We start from the raw sequence: 22890 nt of genomic DNA, 5'->3' as shown, positions 1-22890 counted from the left end.
GGAGAGAAGGCTTCAGGGAGACTTCACTATGGCCTTCCAGTACCTCAAGGGGGCTTACAAAAAGGAAAAAGAGATTTATAAAGGCAGGTAGTGACAAGAAAAGAGACAATAGCTTTAAATTGAAAAAAGGCAAGTTTAGATTAGATGTTAAGATGAATTCTTTATTGTGAGGGCTAAGCACTGGAGCAGGATGATCGGAAAGGCTGTGGATGTCTCATCCCCAGTACTGTCCAAGACCAGGCTGGACAGGGTAATTGAGCGACGTGTTCCACTGGAAGGTATCCCTGTTCACAGCAGTGAGTGTTGTAACTGGATGATCTTTAAGGTCGCTTTGAACTCAAGCCATACTTGATTCTCTGATTCCATTGATATTTTGTCTTGAAGCAAGTGCAAAGGCTGTCGTTCGATATAACCAGGTATATCAGGTTAGGGCAAGCAGATATACCTCTGTTATCTTCCTTAACAGGTTGTGCTTATGTCAGCTTTGTCACAGTACTTCTGTGGGGAACTACCAGATGATTGGCACACACATATATATACATATATCCATTTTTACGTGTTGGTATGAGCAGTGTTAGGTAATAGGTTATGTATCTCATTAGCCTTTTTCATCGTACCAAGGCATTAAGTTTTTACTTTGGGAGAATAAGCATATTAAAGGAGAGTGTAGCCAGGTGGGGATCAGTCTTTTCCCCCAGATAACAAGTGGCAGAATGAGAGGACAGTCTTAAGCTGTGCCAGTATTATGTTTTGTTTTGGCTTTTTTGTTTGGTTGGTTTTGGTGGGTTTTTTTTGCTTCGGGAGCTGTTTTCTCCCTCGTGAGCGGTCCCGGTGTTTCCCGCCCGGCAGGAGAGGCACGGCAGCCGCTTTCCCGGTCAGGCGCAGCCTCCGCTCCCCCCCGCGGCCCGTGACGCGTGTGGCGGGCCGGGCGCAGGGCGGGCCCGGCGGCCATGGCGGCCATGGCGGCCGTGGTGCCCGATTACGAGTTGGCCGAGCTGTACACGCGCGCGTTCCGCGTGGGCGCCCTGGGCCTCGGCTGGCGGCGGCTGCTGGGGCCGCCCGACCTCTCGCTGACGGCGGAGGCGGAAGAGGAGGAGGACGCGGCCGTGGCGGCGGCGCTGGGCTGCGCGCCGGGCACGGCGGCCGAGGTGCGCGCCGTCTGCAGGTGAGGCAGGCCGGCTGTGTGCAGGCCGGGATTTGCGGCTCCGGTGCGAGGGGGATGCCGGTGGCCTCGCCTGGCGCTGGTGCGGGGAGGCGGCTGGTGTTGTCCCCGCACGCCGCGGCGGTTCCTGGGGAGAAGCGGAAGGTGCTCGGGCAAAACCGCTTCAGAGCAGCCTCTTCCGGACCTGTGGCACGCGTTTGCTTCTATTTCCCTAGTAAATACAAAGTCATAGACTGTCAGGGGGCTGGAATGGACCTAGAAGCCATATAGCCTCATGCCATGTCCAGGGACACATTCCACGAGACCAAATAGCTTAGAGCTTCATTCAGCCTGGCCTTGAACACTGCCAGACTTCCGGCATCCACAGCTTCTCTGGACAAATTCTTCTAGTGCCTCACCCCCCTCACAGTAAAGAATTTCTTCCTAAAACCCAGTCCAAATTTGCCCCTTTCTCATTTGTACTAAATACTCCTTCTCTTGTAGTACACTTCCTTATGAAGAGTTGGTCACCAAAATCTCTGGAGGCCAAAAATGCCGTGAAGGCAAACAGTTTTTGTGGAGAGTAGTGCTCCAGTTGTGGAAACCTTGTTCCATCTGCAAATTTGCACAAACAGTTTGGCGCTTAAAGTTGCATGGGTAAACATTTAGTAACATGGTATGGGTTAAGTACTTTAGGGCACCTGAACGTCTTAATGGTTTTAGGGGACAGCAGTTGTACAATGAAACATATACCTTATACGAAGAAATCAGCCAGGCATATGTTTGTATTAACAAAGAATCATAAAATCACAGAATAGGTTGGAAGGAACTTGAAAGATCATTTTATTCCAATCCCCCTGCCATGAGCAGGAACACCTTTCACTAGAACAGGTTGCTCAAAGCCTGATCCAGCCTGGCCGTGAATGCCAGGAATGGGCATCCATAACTTCTCTGGGCAACCTGTTCCAGTGCCTCAACAGCCTCACAGCAGAGAACTTCTTCCTAATGCTAATCTAAGCCTACTCTTTTAGTTTGAATCCCTTAAAAACATCATTTAGAGTAGGTAAATGTTCAGGTAGCTGGCTGCATACAGTACCTGTTGAGTGTCTCTTGGTCTTTAGCCTCCACTGACTTGTTTTTCTCAGGGCTGGTGGTGAAGTCAGGGGTATGTAAATGCTTTGTGGGTGTTGAGGCAGCAGCAAATCTAACACGCGATGGCTGGAAGGCTTTCAGGTCATGTGGATAGTGAGTGTCCTTCACCTGTAGAAGAGGCCTGATTTCAGGCAGTAATTCCTGTAGAAAGCATCACAGTTAGTTATTTACCTGTAGTCTGTCAGTAAGGAAGACATGTCAGAGTTCTGATCCTATCTGCATAACTTTGTGCTTCACCTGTTACAGTTCTGGTGGCTAGCATAAATTTTTACCATTACTAGACTTAGTAAAAATAAAGGATGATATTGGTTCAAAGAAAAAAAAAGTATTCTGAAGCGGTAGAAACTGTGACAATTACTCTGTAAGCTCTTCCAGTCTAGATTGTCCGTGATTGCTCCTGTGCTGTGCCTTATTCTCTGTGGCAGCTCTGTTGCCTGAACCTGTCTTTGCTGTTTTCGTTTGAATTCCAAGGTGGTGGTTTCTTTATTTTTTTCCCCTCATTCCTTCTGCTTTTTTTCTTCTGTATTGCTTTCTTCAGTTTACACCTGCTGCATTTCACTTGCTGTCTGCATTTGCTAGTGTTACAGAGCAATGCTGTCTGCTTGAGGCTGAGTGTACTGTGAACAGTGGTCATTTGGGAAAGAGAAAAAAGACTGGTGGTCTATGAAGGGGAGAAAACTGATCATCTGGCAGCCTTTTGTTGGCTTTGCAGGAGAATTAAGCTAAACCTGCACATCCTGGTGTGACCTTTCCCCTGTTCAGACTAGAAATCCCAATCTGTAATCTCCATGTGCTTTCGCTGTTAAATTAAATGTCCCTAGCCTCTTGAGTCCCTCCTTCACATTTGCCAACCTCAAATCGCCACCTCTGATCACTTTCACTCACCGGCCTTGAGCTGCCCATATTCCTGTCTTGAGGAGAGATGAGAACACTGGGCTACACCAAGATCTGTTCCATGGTATGCTGGGATCACATTTATTACTGGTGTAAATATAATTTTATAAGTGCTGAAATGAACATGTAATGGATATAAACACGGATTTTTCTGACTCTACTTCTGAGGAAACATCTGACAAATTAAGTAGGTTTTCTTGGGGTAGAAGAGAGATAGGAAGATGTGGATACTCCTACATCTATTTTTAAAATCAGGTAGGATTAAAATATACTTCCATGGATTCAGGATGAAGTTTTTCAATATCCATCATTAGATCTTTTTCAGAATAGTTGCATAGTGTACGTTTAAGTACTCCTGACAATGTAGGGTCTTCTGGTGAGGAGACAGGGTATCATGTTTGAATGCTATTTAACTCTTTGAGCACCCCAGTGCAATGTAGTTATTGTGGGATGGTTTTGTGGGGTTTTTTTTTGTTTGGTTGGTTTGGGGTTTTTTTTTGTTGGTTTGTTTTTTGGGCTTTTTGGAGTTTTTCTTTTTAACTTTTTGTTTGTTTTGTTGGGTTGTTTTTGTTTATTTGATGCTTCATTTTTGTTGCTGTTTTGCTTGTTTGGTTCTGGGTAATTATTACTTTTTTAATTCTGTTTTCTTCCTGTAATACATTTCTGCAAACAGAATGCAGGAAAAAATTTGTGTCTTGCCTCACTTGCATTTGACTCAGTAAGAATTCCTTGCATATTGCTCAAGTGGTATGCTGATAATCATTGTAGAGATTGGTCGTGTTTTCATCTTAAACAGATGTAAAATTGTATCTTTTTTCTGGAAGACTCCATCATAATTCTCTTAAATAACCAAGATGTTAAAAAAGTAAAATTCTGAGCTTTGTTCAAATGCCTCAGGAATCTGTAAGCAAAGAAGTTTACCTTGGTATTCGTGATTGGTGCTTGAGTGACTGAAGTCCTTGAATGTTGGAGGTGCTGAGTTATGTTATTCTGTTTTGTCTTCTGTGTGATGTGTTCCTTGCATGTATAGGGCAGGCTAAGCCTCAGATCACTGTGGGTTTTAGGTAGGTCAAGAGAGGTGAGGCTTGCAGGTACCTCATTCAACTTCAGCCCTAATTCACCCTCTTGTTTTATTAGAGGGGGTAGTTGTAAATATCTCTTGGGATGTGTTATAAAGCTGCATTAAGCTAGCATTAACGTCTTAACGTATTAGTATTTAGTGTCTTGTGGTATTAGTGTCTCAAAGGTGATGAAAGTACTACCTTTAAAATATGTGCAACGTAAAGAGTAATATGAACACTGTAACCCCTTATTAAAAAGTATCAGGCCAAATACTAAAATATCTTTGAATATCTAAAAGAGAAAACTCGTTGTGCTGCTAGAATATCTAGGAAAAGTAAAGTCACAGACTTTGAAAACTTCATTGGTAGACTGCTTCCAAGTCTACATTTCCCGAGAGTTCTCTTTAGCCTTTTTATTTCTGATCACCTAAAAATATCTTTGTAAGGGACATAAGTTTACATAACACTTGGCATTTGACTTTTTTCAGGAGACACTTTTAGCTATTGTTCCTCATTACCATCCTACACTTCTCCTTAGTTTCCATTAAACAGCATGGTCAGTGTTTTCCCCTTTCTATAACTGAGTGCACTGGGTGAATTTGTCATGCATGCAGGGAATAGTCTTGGTGGGGACACAGTAGTATCCCAAGCTTGAAGCAGTCAGGAATGAGGTGTTCCTAGTGAAAACTCTGTATTGCACACACTTCTGTGTCTTAGGTGTCTGACACTGACTTAGCCTTCATTTCTGAAGGGATCAGCATATAATTCCTGTTTGTAAAGCCTGGCTTCCTCGGGACAATGGAGCAAGTATTGCTTACGTGGTTCCACTGGCAGCAGTGGAGTTACGCTGGGGGAGCTCTGGCATGGCCTGTGTGTACAGCCATGCAGCAAAGCCTTTCCAGGCTTCAGGGCATGTGATACAATACATATGTAATTAACTATTAGACAGATTTTCAATACTAAAAGGGTGCTCTGCTTTTCTTTTAGAAATTGGGGGGTTCTGACTTTCAGGAGTGAGAAGTGGCAGTACCAGTGCTTGCAAGCTTCCATGGGAATTTGTCAGGGGTTCAGTGTCAGTATCCCTTTACACTAGCTGCCTTCCATTCCTCACAAGGAAAAAGAGGAAGCAGTTTTAATGTTGGTTATTTTACATGGTATCTCTATATAGCAGCTTTTCCAAGGATATTAGTTTTTTCCCTGAAATAGGCAGTTAATGGTCATGGTGTAGACAGCACAGCCAGAAATCCCACCTAGGGCTGGGGGAAGAAAGAAAAGCACAAATATTTTTGGTAGGTTCTGACATATTGTTGGTGGGTTCTGGCGCAGAAGGGAAATGGGAAACTGTCACCTTTGATGCAAGTGCAACTTCACAATGGTAGGTAATAAACATATTCAGATCCTGCATATATTTCCTGTGATGTTTAAAAAACTGGATACAAAGTCATTTCCTCAAAATGGTATATTTATATGAATATTTTACATATTCAAGTGACTTGGGCTCTTTGGTGTATAGGATCACTGATCCATGTGCCAGGAGTCTTTGGATAACTTGTTCATGTTGTCAGTTTTACAGAAAGAGTCAGTTGTGAGTTGATTTGTCTGTCCGGGGATGTCCTTCCCTTGATTATGTGGTTGCTCATAACAGCACTATGCTGCCTGGAGAAGAGCCCCATCTAAAAGGTTGAACTGTGTTCTACAAACTGCTGTTCTCCATCTTTCTGTTAGTTAGATTAGTATTTCTCAGCTGTGTTTCAGTCTATAATTGATGCAGGATTACCATGGTTGTCTCTGCCTCCACTTCCTCAACTGTGAATCTAAGGATAAAACCCATTCTGTTTCCAGGAGGTTGTGGTTCATTACTGCAAAGTTCCTTTTAAAATACTGCTTCTGAGAGAATCCCATTTTCTCACTAACTTAAAAAAAATTCTGTTTGAGATGAAAACTGTGAAACAGAAAGTTTAAAATTTTGTTTGTTGCTGAATGGTAAGTAACTGAACAATAGTAAATTTATACTTACTGTCAATACTGAATGACTTTATTGGCTCATCAGAACAAAGCCATCTGTCCACAATCAAAATTTTGTCTCTGACTTTTGCTTATTTGTCAGCTGGTAACAGCTGATTCCAGATTTCTATTTCTCAATTACTTTGAATTCCTATGCAGTTCCACTCCAAAGGGTTATGCATTACTGTAGTGATATTATTGCTGACATGGGGAATGTTATAAGATTATAATGAAAAAGAATATAAAGAAACCATAAATGTTATTGAGAGTAAATGGTATAGTCCAAGAAGTTTTCCTGGACTTCACCAGTGGTAGTTTTGTCCCATAAAGAGATGGGTTTGCACAAGAGTTTGCTGGGATCCAAACTGCAGGTGGACTTAGGCGCTGGAGTAGTCCCTGCCTTCATATAGTTTGCAAAAGTGAGAGACAAAGGCAATCAAGTCTGATTCAAAGCCGTTCTCTGTTTTAAATATTTTTTCTTCAGACTATTTTTAAGCTGGATAAAATTTTATTGTGATTAATGCAAAATGCTTCTGGGAAGGACTGGAGAGGAGGGGATGTACATATGATGATTCCTCTGAATCTGGTGTGCTGCAGTGCACAACCTGAAATGGGAACTCATATATGGGACCAGGTGGTGCAACCACCTCCAGGTTCCTGCACTTCTGCACAGACTGTGAGAAATCACTGCTGTGTCCAAAGGGGATAGCTCTAGATCTAGATTAGATATCAGGTAGAAATTGTTCACTGTCTAGAGTGGTGAGGCACTGGAACAGGTTGCCCAGAGAATTTGTGGATGCTCCATTCCTGGAAGCGTTAAAGACCAGGTTGGACCTGCCCTTGAGCAGCCTGATCCAGTGAAATGTGTCCCTGCCAATGGTGCTGGGGGTAGTGGAACAAGATGATCTTTTAGGATCCCTTCCAGCCCAAACTGTACTACGATCCTGTGATTATGTTATTTTTTTTATTGTTCTAGCATTGATATGTTAATGTCTTCTGAGAAAGAAGAGGACCCAGATGTTATTCCTGAAGACAGCAGTCTGCTCACTCTTCGGTATGCTGTTACAGTGCTCTCACAGTACCCTTGTTTGGGGTGGGTTGGGAAATATGGCTGGCTGCTTGTTCCCTTTACAGGCACCCTACAGAAATGCCATAAGGGCAGAAACACCAGCTTATGATGGCATCATTGGTATGAGTCTTCTGAATGTTGCTTAGAAACTTTTTTATTAAGATATACAGAATATGCCTTCTTTCTTGTTGGAAAAGGATTTCTGAACCTAGATGCTTCTGAAGTAGTGCCTAAGTTTGGAGTGTGCAGGGGCCTTCTGATAATCGTGTGTGTGAGGTTCCTGCAAAGAAACCTATCTCATACCTCTAGTAACTCTCAGTTACTCTGTAACAGCCAGACTGTAAGTACTGATGCTGTATCCCAATAACCTCTTTATCTGAGCCCACTCTGTTTTGTTGAGTTTTGGGTTGTGCATGGAATTTATTGATATATCTGGTGCATTTCAGAGGATAACCAATATATGTAAGGTTTCTATCAGCTGGCAAACTTGGCCACTTCAGGCCTTTGCTGTACTTTACATAGCACTAATGTAAAGAAGTGTGTTTAGAAATGTGATCAGTGTTAAGCCTGATTGTTACTGAAAACCCTTGTGGAGGTCTGGAGGATAAGTAAACTTACCCTGGATGTTAAGGATTGGGTGTTCATGTAGTGGTTAAATGCATGTATTTTAGTAGGTATTCTACTTGTGGTACTCTTTCTTCTACAACTGATAACGAAGGTTTGGTTTTTGGTTTTCTGAAGTGTCCATGCTGTGGGCCTGAGAAGTAATATTTGTGGGTTGTTTCTTTCCTTGTGCTTTGCTTGAACACGAATTCAGTTTTTTTGAAGTGGAAAGAATTGCTGAAACAGTTTCTTTAAAAGTCACAAAGTGTTTTGTCCTAGTAAAACCTCTTCAAGCATTTTGCTGTTTTTTGTTGTGAGTGTAAAATTACTCACAAATCACCTGTCATTTGCACATGAGGGGGAAAAAACCCACAAGCTGGCCTGTGCACTCTCAGGTTTTATGAAAGTCAGGAGATGAGTGTTTTAAGTTAGTCTGTCCCACTAAGACAGACAGGAATCCTGCTCTTTGAAAGCTGCTCTGTAGTAGTTTATGTCATTTAAAAATGTGAAATTCTTGAAATTCTAAGTGGAAATTGTTGAATGAAATTTTGTCTTATGTTGCTGCCTCTCAGAATTCGGAAGAAGGCCTTAGAGAGGAGAGAAGAAACAATTATTGTGGATCGGGCTTGCAGACAAGAAACTCTTACTTATGAGATGGTAAGTTGCCTGTCATCTTATAGGCTCTCAGGAGCCAAAATCCAACTTCTGGTTGCTTTTTCATTCACCTCTATGAAATGTACACTGTAAATGTTTGCAGATACAAGTTCGCTGGTAATGATTAAAGATAAAGACATTTTATAGAAAGATAGGACAGGAAGTCTGCTCTTTACTGTCTGTTAGTACTGGATGTAGTTAAGGAGGAGCTCCATCTTGTTACCACTATATGACTTCTTTTTTTAAGTGCTGTGAACTTAGAAGTAGACATAGAGCTAGACAAAATTGTGTAATGTTTTCCTGCTGGTGTCCAGTGTTGGAAACAGCTTCAGTGTGTGAATGATTGTGAGCTGGTTTCAGTAGGGCTGAGAGAAGAAAATGGTAGCAGCACAGTGGTGGTAAATTCCTAATTCTGAGCTTTGTAAACCAAGTTTTTCAGCCATTCTAAACTGGAACCAGGAACCAAGAGTGTAGTCATCAGTCTCTGAAAAGCCTTATTGGAATTTTTTAACTGTGCTTAATAAGTTTAGGTTTTTTTAATGATTTCTTCTTAACCATTGAAGTCCTAAACAGCAAAACCTCATTTCATAAATGTTCATAGAACCATTAAGATTAAAAGACCTTTAGGATCATTGAGCCCAGCCATTACCTTTAACACTGCCAGATCCACCACTAAACTGTGTCTCTAAACACCACATATACACGTTCTTCGAACTCTTTCAGGGACAATGAAGTGCTGGAGTCCATGGCTTTAGCAAGCCATGAACTGCTGTAAAAATTAGGGACAGAAGTGTAGTGAGGAAAGAACCTCATGTGACTGTTAGACTTGTTTTTTCCTCTTGAGGTTTCCTGGTCTGTTGAGAGTTATCATGTTTCAGCTGTTCGGAGATCCAGGCACATTATGTAAACAACATGATGCAAGTGCTCTGCTGGGCTCTTTGTCTGGGGAATATCTGAGAAAATATTAGCAGCAGAAACCTTCATAGAGGGTTTCAGTGAATACTACAGTATGCATTGAAAGAATGAGCACATGGTCATTTATTGCATTCTTTAAGCAAGCTGTGCTTAAAGTGTCAGAGGAGTGATTCTGTGGTTGGGACCATGATGCCTTTGTACAGGAGGAGAGCAGGAGTTTGGAATGTGTCACATGAAGAAGGCTGGTGCAAAGTAGAGAGCACAGGTATCTCTGAGTCTTACAGGAGTACAAGTTCCTGTTACTAAATCTGAGGAATACTCCATGCTGGTGGGAGGTGTTTGTGCAGGAACACACTCTTAATTTATTGGAAAAGGAGGAAACGGCCACAGAAAAGTACCTTCACAGCTGGGCTGTGTCTTAAACACAAAGCAGGATGAAAATGTAGGGATCATTTGTTTCTTTTCTGATACACAGTACTGTGGCAAGGGCAGTGCTGCGTTTTGGGTTTCAATTTTGGAGAAATTGTGGCCTCCAGCTATGTCTAGCTTCCCTAATAAGAGGAAGTGCTGCACTGACTGTAATTTTCATATATTTCATTCTGTTATATTTTCTAGATTAGTGTTTCCCAAATTAAGGGTTGCAATCTCCCTTTACATATGAAAGCGTTCAGTGGTGAAAGTTGGTAGCAGCTGGGTTCCAAGAGGGCAGAATGACAACAGCCTCTAATACCTAACCCTAACCCTAACCCAATAGCCAAGGAGCAGCCAGCTGTCTTGCAACAAAGCTGAGAAATGAAGAAACGTGCTTGCAGTCAGTAATTGGAGCAGTTTCTCACCTCTCCGCCTTGGAGGAAATAGGCTTTTTCCAATTCAGAAGGCTACATAGTCAAAAATGAATTCATGTTCCTCAGCATTTCTCAGACCATTGCCCAGTGTTTATTTTGTGTGTGTGTGTATATTTATGGTTGCCAGTATAATATATATGTGTGTGTGTGCATATGTTTTTCCAGGAGTCACATGCAACTGGAAAGAGGCCAGACGATCCAACAGATCTAATTGAGGAGGGAGAACTGCTTTTAACTCTGAACATCTTTTATCCTCTTATATTTCAGAAGGTTGGTATGAAATTCTCTGGGTATTATAATATTCTGATTATTTCCTATTCAGATAATATCTTGCTCTACCAAGCAATTAAAATCAGTGAATCTACTGATGACATGTGGTAAACTCTTCAACTCTGATAATTTCTTAAGGCTTTTTCAGAATCTGGCTTTAATTCGGTTAGTGGTTTACATAACAAAACTTTTACAATAATTACATAGTAGTTAATTTACTTTACAGAAAGCTCAAAACTTGAAAATAAATACACAAAAACGAAAGTACTTTTTCTTGATTTCGGATAAGTGAGCTCAGACTTTGTGTCTTTTCTGCACTTTATGATGGAGAATGTAACATTTGAGTTCCTGAATAAAACTATTAAATACCTGTCTTAGGAGAGGCTGTGGCAAGATGCTGTTCAGAGAAGTGATGTGCCAGATGCTGCCAGTAATGACCTTAAGCTGTCAAATGAAGAGCAGTGCTGATGCTGACAAGTTATAATTTATCTGGGGTTTGTATTCTGTGTTCTTTGTAGCATAAAGATCACAAACCCTTCCAAACAGTCCTTGTACTGGGCAGCCAGAAGCTCACTGAACTGAGAGACTCGATTTCCTGTGTCAGTGACCTCCAGATAGGTGGTGAGTTCAGCAGTCAGCCAGATCAAGCACCAGAGCACATCAGCAAGGTAAAACTTTCTATGTGGAACCCTCTACATGTATAGGAGTCTTGAAAACATAGAAGGGGAGGCAGAGTTTTGCTTCATTGTTTTGTCTTCAGCACTAAATTCAGCTGCATTGGTTCTGCCTGTTGGTTGCACTGTAAGTAAATACTTCATAGCGGCATTACCAAGGTGATCTGTTTTGTGCAATATCAAGAAAAATACCATCATTGCTACTGCTAGGAAATAGAAACAGAAGCAGTGAGTTTTGCGTAGGTATATTCCTGTGAATGAATTTTATTTTGAGCTGTATTCTGAAACACCAGAGGTAATAGCTTAATCCCACTAATAATAAAAAGCCAGACCATCCCACTGTGCTTTGTTGTTTGCAACTGGATGCTAATCATATGTAGGGATGAAGATTATTCTTCTCTCCCCAAACTGCTACGTATTCTCTGGGTATGAGCAAAACAATCATCTAGTTGACAATATTGAAATTGAGTCATTTTGATTATACATCATATGACATTAGATAGAGTATCAACATAGAATTGTTGACATTGAAAGGGACTTGTGGAGGGCATCTGGTCTGCTCCCTCTGCTCAAGCAAGACCACCTACAGCCAGCTGTTCATAACCATGTCCTGACATATTTTACATATCTCCAAGGATGGAGGTTGCAAAACCTCCTTGGACGACCTCTGTCAGTATTCAGTCACCTGTGTCAGTAAAGAAGTGTTCCTTGAGGTTCAGGAGGAGTTGTGTGTGTTTCAGTTTGGGCTTATTGACTCTAATCCTGTCACTTGAACTGCTGAAATGAGCCTGGCTCCATCCTCTTTGCACCCTCCCTAGAGGTATTGTGTATGTTAATGAGATTCCCCTACCTGAGCTTTCTCTTCAGGATTCTGACTCGCAACTTTCTCAGCTACTGCTTTTAGGAGAGATGCTGCAGTCCCATCATCTTCATGGCCCCTGTGGGACTCTTTCTCCAGTATGTCCGTGTCTCTCTTACACTGAGCAGCCAAGAACTGAAGACAGGCCTTTAGGTATGGCCTCAGTAGTGCTGAGGGGAACTGAAGGATTGCCTTCCTTGACCTGCTAGTGGTATTTTATCTAATGCAGCACAGGATGCCATCTGCTCCATTGGCTATCCTTTTTGCAAGGACACATTGTTGCCTCATGTTCAATTTGGGATCTACCAGGTTCCCTGAGTCCTATTTGCCTAGCTGCTCTCCGGCTGAGTGGCCCTCAGCATACAGTCAAACATCAGCTTGTTTATCCCCAGGGGCGAGACCTTGCACTTCTCTTTGCTCAACCTCACCAAATTCTTGTTGGCCCATTTCTCTGGGCTGTTAAGATCCCTCTGGCTGGCAACAGGATCATCTGGTGTATCAGCCACTCCTTCCTGTATTGTGCCAGCAGCAGAGACAGTAACAGTAACAGATAGAAGTGAATCAAAGAGTCTGAATGTAAAACACATTTCTACTGCTGTGTCTTCATGCAGATGATCTGAGAAGTCCTGTCTTTGGAAAAGCAGCGTCTGCTTTTCCCGTGTTTTGGCAACCTAGAGTTAATAGCTCAAAGAGACCTCTGGGCATAAATAAGCATCCCAGACTGGTCTGATAATGGAGTGGCTGGTTGTCCATGGTTTTCCCATTTAGAATAAATAGGGATAATATTTATTGAGTCCTTGAAGAGTTGCTGAGGGAGAAAAAGAGGCTCAAGGGAGACATTATCATTCTCTACAACTATCTGAAGGGAGGATGAGGACGGTATAGCCAGGTAAGGGGTCAGTTCTCCTGGGTAACAAGAGACAGGATGAGAGGAAATGGCCTCAAATTGCACCAAAGAAGGTTTAGATTGGTTATTAGGAATGCAAGGGTGGTCAGACATTGGAACAGGCTACTCAGGGAAGTGGTGGAATCGTCAGCCATGAAAGTGTTCAAAAATGTGTGGATGTGGCACTTGGGATATAGTTTAGTGGTGAACATGGCAGTGCTGGGTTGATGGTTGGGCTTGATGATATCAGAGGTTTTTTACAATCTTGATGATTCTACAATTCTGTTCCAGCCACTTCCTGGGACCTCAGCATACATAGTGGTCGCTTTGGAAGACAAATGCTTTCACCATGAATGCCCCATTCCTCTTTTCCTCCAGCTCTTATTGCTGAGTGTAGCATCATATGATGTGGAATATCCTTTGGGTCAGTTTGGGTCAGCTGTCCCAGCTACATTCCCTCCCAGCCTCTCACCTAGCCCCAGCCCACTGGTCTTGGGGAGACTTGGAGAGACAGCCTTGAAGCTGTGCAAGCACTGCTTTGCAGTAGCCAGGACACTGGTGTATTATTTTCTCCCCTTTGCCAAAAATGCAGAGCATGCACAGGGGCTGCTGTGGGGAAAGTTAACTCTACACCACATTAACTCTGTGTGCATTTGATCAGAACACAAAGTACTTCTTACTGAGGTGACAGAGAATTATTGAAGTCTGTCCCCTGCACACATGCATGCACACATGCACAGCTACACGTGAGAGCACTTCCTGGTCACATCTGTGTAAACAAGTCAAACAGGCAATCCTGGAAGTTCCAATCACCTCACTTCTAGTGTCTCACAAGAAAATCTATCATCCTTCAAAATTCTTCCTTAATTACAAAGTTTGTCACATGTAGACAGTCCATTTGTAACATTCTCTTCCATCAAAGATCATTAACAGTTTATGGCACTTATACCAGCAGTGCAAGAGTCTCCAGATGCCAGATCAACTCCATTGCCGTCACTGTGTTCTCTAAACCATATTTCTGAGTGCCACATTCACACAGCTTTTCAACATTCTCAGGGATGCTGATCTCACCACTTCCCTGAGCAGCTTATTCCAATGCCTCACCATCACCTGCTGATGGGAAGTAGGGAATAATAACTTTTTTTTTTTGCTTTGCTTCTGTATGCAGCCTTTGCTTTTTCTCATTTTCTGCCTTTCTTTGAACCCATGAGCTTGCTTGTCTTACTTTGTTTCCCCAGTCCTGGTAAGCAAGAGGAGTGAGAGCAGGTGGATAGGTATCTGGTAGCCACCCAAAATAAACACACTGCATCTTGCTAATTTTTTAAAATATTGTACTTTTTTTAAAGTCAGCACCTTGCAATTACTAAGTTTGTGCAGTGATGCCTGTGTTCTTGTTCTGTGTTTTTGTAGAAGTCCATAACTTCTGTGGTGGGGACTGAAATAAGAGCATTAAAGTAACCCGTACTGGCTTGAGAACAATATCAGCAGAGTGGCTGCCTAGTTGGCAATCAAATGAGTCTAGTTTGTCACACCAGCATCTGCAATGAGAACAGAACTTTTCTTAGACACCTGTAGAATGAGGTCTCTTAATATAATTTAGATATCTAACATGCTTGGATTTTTGACATGTTCTTGTTTAAGGTGTTTATTCTCTCATAACACTAATGGAGACTTCTCTCTCTGTCTCTCAGGATCTCTACAAATCTGCCTTCTTCTATTTTGAAGGCATCTTTTATAATGATAAAAGATACCCGGAGTGCAGAGATCTGAGCAGGTACGATATTTGTAGATGTTGACTGAGGAAGAAAGACCTTAAGGAACATTTGTTTTGTTTATGTGTTACAAAACTTGTGGTGTTACAGATACTGGAATGTCTAGAGTATTAAGCTGGAATGGACTTTCCCTGCTGTTTTCCCATGATGAGTTGGTTTTTAGAGAAGTTTAACTTTACTTGCTTTACTTATTCTTTCCATTCACTTCCCTTTTGAAAAGAGTATGAATCCATTTTTTAACCTGCAAATGCTGTTTTGCTCTGTTGAGATGGGAGTTCTTTGTAAAGTGACAGGTGGCATTTTGGACTGGGTTTTTAAGTGCCTTCCCTACTTGTGATGGGAATCAAAAGACTTGCCTGTAGATGTATCAGAGCTAGAAGATGTGTCAGAAAGACAACAAGCTCAGCTGTGTGGCAGTGGTTGTCCTACTCAGTCTTGAAGATATGCTGAATGCCTTAATTGTAAAGTTAACATGAGGTCTATGTGACTGATCAGAAAAGAAATTTGATATTTTAAGGAAGCATGGTATTGCTGATATGGTAGTGAGATTTAGGAGATCAAAATGTTTAAAATGGTTGGTATGGAAGAGCTGACTGTTGGACCCTGTTGTTCTGCCAGACTTTATATGTGACTTCAGGGAAATCCATATTTTACTTCTTGTCTTTCTGTCTGTGAACAACAATGGTCTTCACAGAAGGGCTTGTCGTAGCGTACATAGTTTGTTAGATGCCTTGTGTGTAGAAGTGTGCTGAAAAGCCAGAAAGAAATTTTCAGTAGCCCTTCCAGTGCTAAATTTTGGAAATGTAACTGCACTTGTCAGCTTTGTGTTTTTCCTTGACAAAAATGAAATCAAAAAAGAAAGCTTTTTAATACTTTGAAATGAAGTGATTGACCAAGGGGGCAAAATAACCTGCTAGTAACTTGAATTATTGGACTACTTAAATAGTATTGTGCTGCAAACAGTCTGACCCTGGATGGGTGCCATCAGGAGCATACACTGACTAAAACTCCTCAGGAAGCTGCCTGGTGAGGACTGAAAGGCGGATGTTTCACAAGAAAAGTAGACAGTTCTATAGTGTTGTAGTATTGCTGTGAAATCACCTTAAATTACTACCAGATGTTTTGATTTCCATCATTTAACCATGTCTCAGTGAAGACTTTTGCATGTCCCCAAGGTATCTTTTCTCTGTATTCACAGTTCATAGCTTTGCTATGCTGATGGCCTTTCTGTTTTCAGAACAATTATAGAGTGGTCAGAATCTTTTGATAGAGGCTATGAAAATCTTCAGTCTGTCAAGATGGAGGACTATGTGTTTAATGATTTATCCCTCAAAATTGGCTTTCCGTACCTTTACTGTCACCAAGGGAACTGTGAACACATCATTATAATCACAGATATAAGGTAAGTAACTATTCTTTGGGAGTCCTTGGGCAAATGAAAGTAAGCTTTCTCTGGACAAACTTCAGACATTACATGCTGAATGTTTGTTAGACTAACTTATTTGCTGTAAGATTATTCTGCTGGCTTCTGCAGAGCTTAAATTTTTCTTCCATATACATGGGAGTATCTCTGAAAGAAAGAGAGTAATCTTCCTTGTTTTTATCTTTTTCATTTGCATACAAAGACTGCTTTGCAATTAGTGTGCTATGACTGCTGTGTAACAGGAATGGCAACCACAGTGTCAAGATCTTTCCATGCAGAGCCAGTGTGTGGCAGATTTACATTCTGATTCTGGAGCACCAGGGGGCAGAATGTTGTAGGCTGTGGCTGGACTCAACTGAATAATTAGTTTGAACTTGGAGCTGAGGGGCAGGAACTGAAAAGATAAAAGAGGAATGGAAATAGTGGGCTGAGATGGATAGGCCAGGAAGAGAAGTGATGTGATAGTGACCATGAGGTGGCAGCCACATCAACAGTAGAACCATTGTGTAGACTTTGCTCAGTGAATAACTAGAGAGAGCATTCCTGTGGTTGTCTGCAGTGAGCAATTTTCTGTTCCCAGGAGCCTGATGTATCAAAGTGTTCATAATACATGGTGCTTCCAAAAGGAGCATAACCCAGAGAAAAGCATAGATGTTGCACATGAATTATCTGAAGATTCCCCTGACAATAGTTTGTTAGTCTGCCTAGGAAATAAAAGCTTTAAAAAGACCACAGAAAGGAGATGGTCTGAAGACTTCTGTGTTACTGCACAAACTGAATTTACTTGTGACCAGAAAATCCACAGATGATGCAACTAGCAGTCTATCTCCAGGTCTTCATCTATGTTAAGAAATGTTAAGCAGAAGTCTAGTCAGAGTTTACATAGGAATTTAAATCATACCCTATCTTCAATGTCCATGCTTATGTTCAGATAAATTTCAGTATGGCAACATCTTTATTGCCTGTGTTGTATTTATTTATTTCCCTCAAGGCTTATTCATCATGATGACTGTCTGGATAGGAATCTGTATCCCTTGCTGGTCAAGAAACATTGGCTATGTACCAGAAAATGTTTTGTGTGCAAGATGTATACAGCAAGGTATGCTACATTCTTGATGCTATTGTTGTCTCAATTCTTTCTAGGTGCTGCTGCTAACTTTAAAAAATAGTAAAAATCAAAGCTCTGTATGTGTTTCATAATAAGAATAATCTTCACTCTTCAAGCAGTTGACCTCTGTCTAACCAGGAAAAGGCTTCCTGCAAGTAGTGGTCGTTTGGAATTGATGCAGCAGTTTCAAAAGAACTAAATGAGTAAGAGATTAATTATTTGGCTCATGCTCTTTTCCATATCTAGAGCTTGGCTATCTTATCAATTACTTTTGAAAATCCTGCTTTTGGGGGAAAAGGCTGTGTTTTCCTCCTTTGCAAGATACATGTTTCAAAATAATTTACCAAAAATCATACAGTGCTTTTGTTTAATCTAGCATCTATGCAGGTGTAGATCTGTCCAATTCTAATATACTAAAATCTGGAGATTTTTTAAAGGCATTTAACTTGCCCCAAGGAAACTCCTGACCGCTACCTGAAGACTGTGTGCTCCACAGCTGTTCTTGAAGGAATTCTTTGTGATTTTCTGCCTTTTCCTTAAAAGAGCAGAATATTTTTTCTTTAGGAAAACTTATGTTCTCAGCCTCTGTTTGACACAGCAACTGTGTCTTCATTGTCTTGCTTGTTTGGCCTTAGACTTCTCTGGAATCAGGCAAAGACCCAATTCCCCCTGAGATGGGAGTCCATCCTTGTGTTCCTAGCAGAGCCCTGAGGATGCCTTCACAATATAATCTGTAAGGCATTTGGCCATAAGGGGAGGTGGAGCCAAAGGGTCAATATGGGGGAAGGATGGGATGGGGAGGGCATTACCAGAGGTGATGTAAATGCATTAAATTAAAACCAGGATTAAGCACTAAGCTTAAGTGGGGACATGCTAAACCATAGACAGCAGAGCTGCTTTGGCTGGCTGTCCAGTATGTTCTAATCTGTGCAGATAACATCTGTAATCACCAGAGGCCTTCAGCTGTCGTGGCCTCTTGAGTGCTATCATAAATTAATTACTCATTGCCATGGCAAGCCCTCCTTAAACATGTTAACTTGTGTTCATGTTAACTTCAGTGCTTGCTGGAGTGTGCTGCAATTCTCACGTTTTCATGTCTGCATCATTTGGGTCCTGCTTTTAGACTCTTAAATGGTTTTGATTACTCAGAGGAGCTTGGGTCAGTACACATCTGCTCCATTTCTTGCATTAAGGAAGAAAAAGATTTATCTTTTATGATTTAGATGGCCAAAGGGTGGACAGAAGATTCCTGGTTTGTTTTGTTTTTTGAATGCACTGTACCAGCAGTACAGGTTTAGAGAGTTTCTCAGGAAGTGCTGCTGGAGCTGCTGGGGTTGACATGGAATGGGTGTGGAGTTTGGAAATGAGCTGCATGCATGGGATAGGAGATATGTAATATAGGTAGAACCTTGTGTTTATAAAATTATTACTGTTGTTTGTTGCTGCCATCCCCAATCCTGAGTAAAATGTTGAGATGTTTGCCTCAAGTGTGTTTCACTCATAAGAATACACTTGTGTTTTGTAACCTGCAGGTGGGTAACCAACAGAGACAGTCTGGCACCAGAGGATCCTTGTTTCTTCTGTGATGTTTGTTTTCGGATGCTCCATTATGATGCAGAAGGCAATAAACTGGGAGAGTTTCTTGCATATCCTTATGTTGATCCTGGGATTTTCAACTGAAACTGACATGTGCCAGGACATTGTTGAATGTGTTGCTCTGGCTGTTAAAACCACTGAACAGCTTGGTGTTTGAGCATACTGCTGGGTTTCATGTTAGGTGTGTAATCCTCTCTTGTGAGCAGGAAGGAGCCCTTTGCACTTGAAGACTATCTGGTGTGTTTTTCTGAGTAAGTAAGTATGATTTTTACAGATAAGTTGGCATGCAAAAATGTAATACACTTGTACAACATTCCAGTAGTTTGGATGCTATGGACTGTAAATATGGATGTTTGAGAATACCTGGCAAAAGAAACCATGACTTTAAGAAGCTCTGCTCTCAAGGCTTTGTAAACCTCTGTGGATGAGAACATGGTCTGTATATATCTTACCTTGAAAACTCTGGCAGTTGCCATATTTGAACAAGGATGGGTGGCACTGAATTTGTAGGGAGGAGAACGCTTTCTGAGAGAGAAGCTCAGAATGCTGGTTAAACTCTTGGGTCCTTCCTGCAAAGGAAAGCTTACATCTAAAGGCCTTTGCTGTCCCTGGTTTCTGACTCTGAGGACTGATTCTGTAGAGAAGAAACTGCATTTCACCATTACTGAATTGTAGCCTGCCTTTTAAATAATTTTGCCAGCTGTTTACAGTGTATGAGTGTTCATTGTGAACTTTTTTATTTAGTATCATTCTTTTATTGTAATGTAATGGTTTTTTTTTAATTAAAATGTGGCAAATTTGTAGTTCCTACAAGTCTCTTGTTAAACTAAAACTTTTTCAAGACAGGATATTCCTTTTTTTTAAAGTCTTCTGGAATTAAGAGTATGTTAGTGGCAATCTTTGTTTTAGGAAAGTTAGAGCTAACTGCCTTTCTTTTGAAAACTTCAGTTAATTCTGGTTGGGGGAAGACAGCCTGCTGTGACAATCCACATACAGAAAAGTGACAAGCTGAATCCTGTTGAAGTCCTGTAGCTGCAGATTCTGCCAGTGCTGACTTGATTATCTTAGATGTCTTGAAACACAGGTATCTGAAACACTTGCGAGACTCCATTGATCACTCCCATATCTTACTGCTTTCTAGTGGTGTATTAAGTAATTTGAATGTAAATCCATGCTTTTTTTAGGAAAAAAAAAAATCCTGTCTAGTAAACCCATCAGCTGTTGGCCTGTGTATTTCAATGAACCAACCACTTGTAAAAGGTGGTGATAGTTCTCTTATCCTTCAGGAATCTGCAGAAAATGGAATGCCCTGCCCATGACAACTGTGACAAGTCCAGCTGCTGGGGCTGGGCTGCTTTGTGGTGCTGCAGCAGCTGCTTTAAAGGTCCTCTACTATACAGCTCTGGTTGCAACTTCAGCATTTGCCTCACAAGTTGCTACTCCTCATCTTTCCCCTATCTCCTCCTCTTTCAGCTGTCTCCCATAAATACACAGGCTTCCCAATCCTCTTTAGTATTGGATGGGGGATCATATAGAGAGCTAGCTTGAGTTCTAAAGCAGCAATCAGTAGTTTTTTTGTGGAGAAGGGATTGGCAAAATATGAGTTTACTCTTTCATTAAATTAATTTGCCTCAAATATGCTGTCTCTAACACAACCCATTTGTCTTCTTAATTAAAAGTTAAGATCAAATATATTTCAAAATTGGTGTCCCTGCAGATTAAGAAATTTTAGTGGGTCATTCCCATACTTCCAGTAAGGCAGAGAGAAGCTAGCCACAGTCTGGGTGTGGGAGTTGAGAGCATTCAGTGCTTAACTACAGAACAGAGAAGAATCGTATTAGAAGCTTGATGTTTGTATGATGTGGTCCTCTTTCATATTCAGTGATGCATCTTGAATGACAAATGGAACAAAAAGGTTACACTAAGTCATAGGTTCTAAAGATCCCAGAAGCTGTCACAGGACAACTCAGTCTGGTCTAGATTTGATAAGTCTTTCTGAATGAGTCCTCTGAGTGAAATCCAGCATTGCATACAATGCCCATTTGTAGCTAAATCGCTATGACACCAGCTGGATATTTGTTTTAGCAATTTATTAAATGCTGTGAGTATTTTGATGATGAAAATGTCCAAGCAAGTTTTTTTTTCATGACAAAAAATGATAAAAAAAGATCTTTTTAATAATCTCTTGTCTGTGTGTTACTAGTTGAATCTCAAAAACATTAACCTGAATCTGTGGTTGGCTTTTGGATTTGATTTTTCCTTTACAAGTTATTTCAAACTTCCCAGATCTCTTGCAGATTCTCTCCCTAATGTAAGTTTATGCCTTGCTGACAAGGTGATACAGAGCACTGTATCCTGTATTGAGGAAGAGGAGAGGTCCCTCTGATTGTATGTTAATATGAAGTTCCAAAGCAATACATAATTCATATAAACAGTGCTATAGAATTTCCCAGTGCTATCCAGGCACTTGTAACATTTCCACAACCGTCCTCTATGTACTTGAATGATGAACAGCTCTACAGGACTTGACCATCAGAGAAGCAGCATTCTCATTTAGCTCACAAATAGAGGTTAGTCACTATATGCTGGATTTTGCAGATTTCTACATTCCATCTAGTCATAAGATGTACTTTATTCAAACCTCAAGAAATTCAAACAATATTTAAAGCGGTAGTAAACTCCATTCTTGAAGGAGGGATGCTGTTGTTGAAGTTAACTCTGCTTTAAATTTTGTGCATAGCTGTGTTTTCTTTCTTAAGAAACAATCAGCCTTATTCCTTGTGATACTAAGTGACTGCCCAGTTAGTCTCAGCTCTTATGTTTGTATCTTTCAATAGACAGTTTAGGGCCATTAAGGCCCATTCTGTAGTTATGTCAGAGTTTGTTTATTTAAGTTATTTCTGGTTTGTAAATGGGCAGTAAATTAAGGCAGCAAAAGCCCAAGCAGCTGTATGGACAGAGTGATTGCATCACACAATCAGGACCTTCATTTCTGCATCCAATTTGAATTAACTCTGAAGCAGTGGCAAGGTGCTCCATTATATCTGAAACAGTTGTGACAGATAAGTTAGCTTATCAATACTTGTGTGAAAACTAGGTGGCTTTGGCAATGCAGCATCCTTGTCAAATATACAGTACCTTTTTTTTTTTTTTTGGTATAAGGTTTGATAAAAAGGGATGGTAAAAAATGAGAAATGCTTTATATGAGGATTTCCAGTAACATCTTTACAGAAATACTTTCAAGGGTACAAGTGGAAGTTGTTTGAGTTTCTTGAGGTTTGAATAAAGTACATCTTATGACTAAATCCAGCATATAGTGACTAACCTCTATTTGTAAGCTAAATGAGAATGCTGCTTATCTGATGGTCAAGCTGTACAGCCATGTCATCATTCCCCTTAACACCAGTCTGTTGTGAAGTGCTAGAGATTGCCACAAGTCACAGTCTGTGGAGGCCAATCATCGTGGCCATCTGCCAAAGACAGCTTCATACTGCAGCTGCCATGGTGATTGAACTTGCAGGTTTAACTTCAGGTATTATCTTCAAGAGCTGAAACGCAGGAGTGAGCAACCTCAAAATGTGAGAAGCCAACCTGGCAAAGCAGGAGGCCAGGTTAGGCGAGTAGGGATATTCTTTTTGAGTCTAGGCAGACCAAGAAGGTGTGTGCTTGGTGAGGCAAGGACAGGGGACGTGCATGCGAGGAATATGCAGATGGTGCTCCCTGCTGTAGAAGAACATTAATGTGGTCAAAGCTCAACTGGGGTTGAAGCTTCCAAAACTGTGGGCACAATAAAATATATCAATATATCAATAGCAAAAAGGAGGGCAGAAAAAACATTGGCCCTCACCTACAGGATGAGGGTGGTCACCTCACCATCTCAGTCAGAGATGTTACTGCTTTCTTTGCCTCTCTTCAGCATGGATTATGGGGCATGGGGGTCCCAGTGTCCTGAGCCGGAGGACCA

The 22890-nt window shown here is 41.3% G+C and overlaps 1 protein-coding gene across 2 annotated transcripts; it reads left to right on the top strand.

Moving 5' to 3' along the window:
• Window positions 1–941: 941 nt before the first annotated feature.
• Window positions 942–21107, top strand: SNAPC3 (small nuclear RNA activating complex polypeptide 3). 2 transcript variants are annotated; one of them, XM_059492951.1, is made up of 10 exons: window positions 942–1165; window positions 7229–7306; window positions 8497–8581; window positions 10504–10608; window positions 11127–11276; window positions 14719–14801; window positions 16037–16201; window positions 17214–17321; window positions 17966–18063; window positions 18863–21107. In XM_059492951.1, the coding sequence occupies exons 1-9, from the start codon at window positions 951–953 to the stop codon at window positions 18039–18041; spliced, it is 1065 nt and encodes a 354-aa protein (XP_059348934.1). In that variant the 5' UTR covers window positions 942–950; the 3' UTR covers window positions 18042–18063; window positions 18863–21107. The 2 variants fall into 2 exon arrangements, with proteins under 2 accessions (XP_059348934.1, XP_059348933.1); XM_059492950.1 differs by lacking the exon at window positions 17966–18063.
• The last annotated feature ends 1783 nt before the right edge of the window (window positions 21108–22890 follow it).

This window comes from Ammospiza nelsoni, chromosome Z, assembly GCF_027579445.1.
Source record: "Ammospiza nelsoni isolate bAmmNel1 chromosome Z, bAmmNel1.pri, whole genome shotgun sequence".
In the NCBI taxonomy this organism is placed as follows: Eukaryota; Metazoa; Chordata; class Aves; order Passeriformes; family Passerellidae; genus Ammospiza; species Ammospiza nelsoni.
The sequence above is the reverse complement of the archived record's forward strand: the minus strand, read 5'-3'. Positions and strand labels throughout refer to the sequence as shown.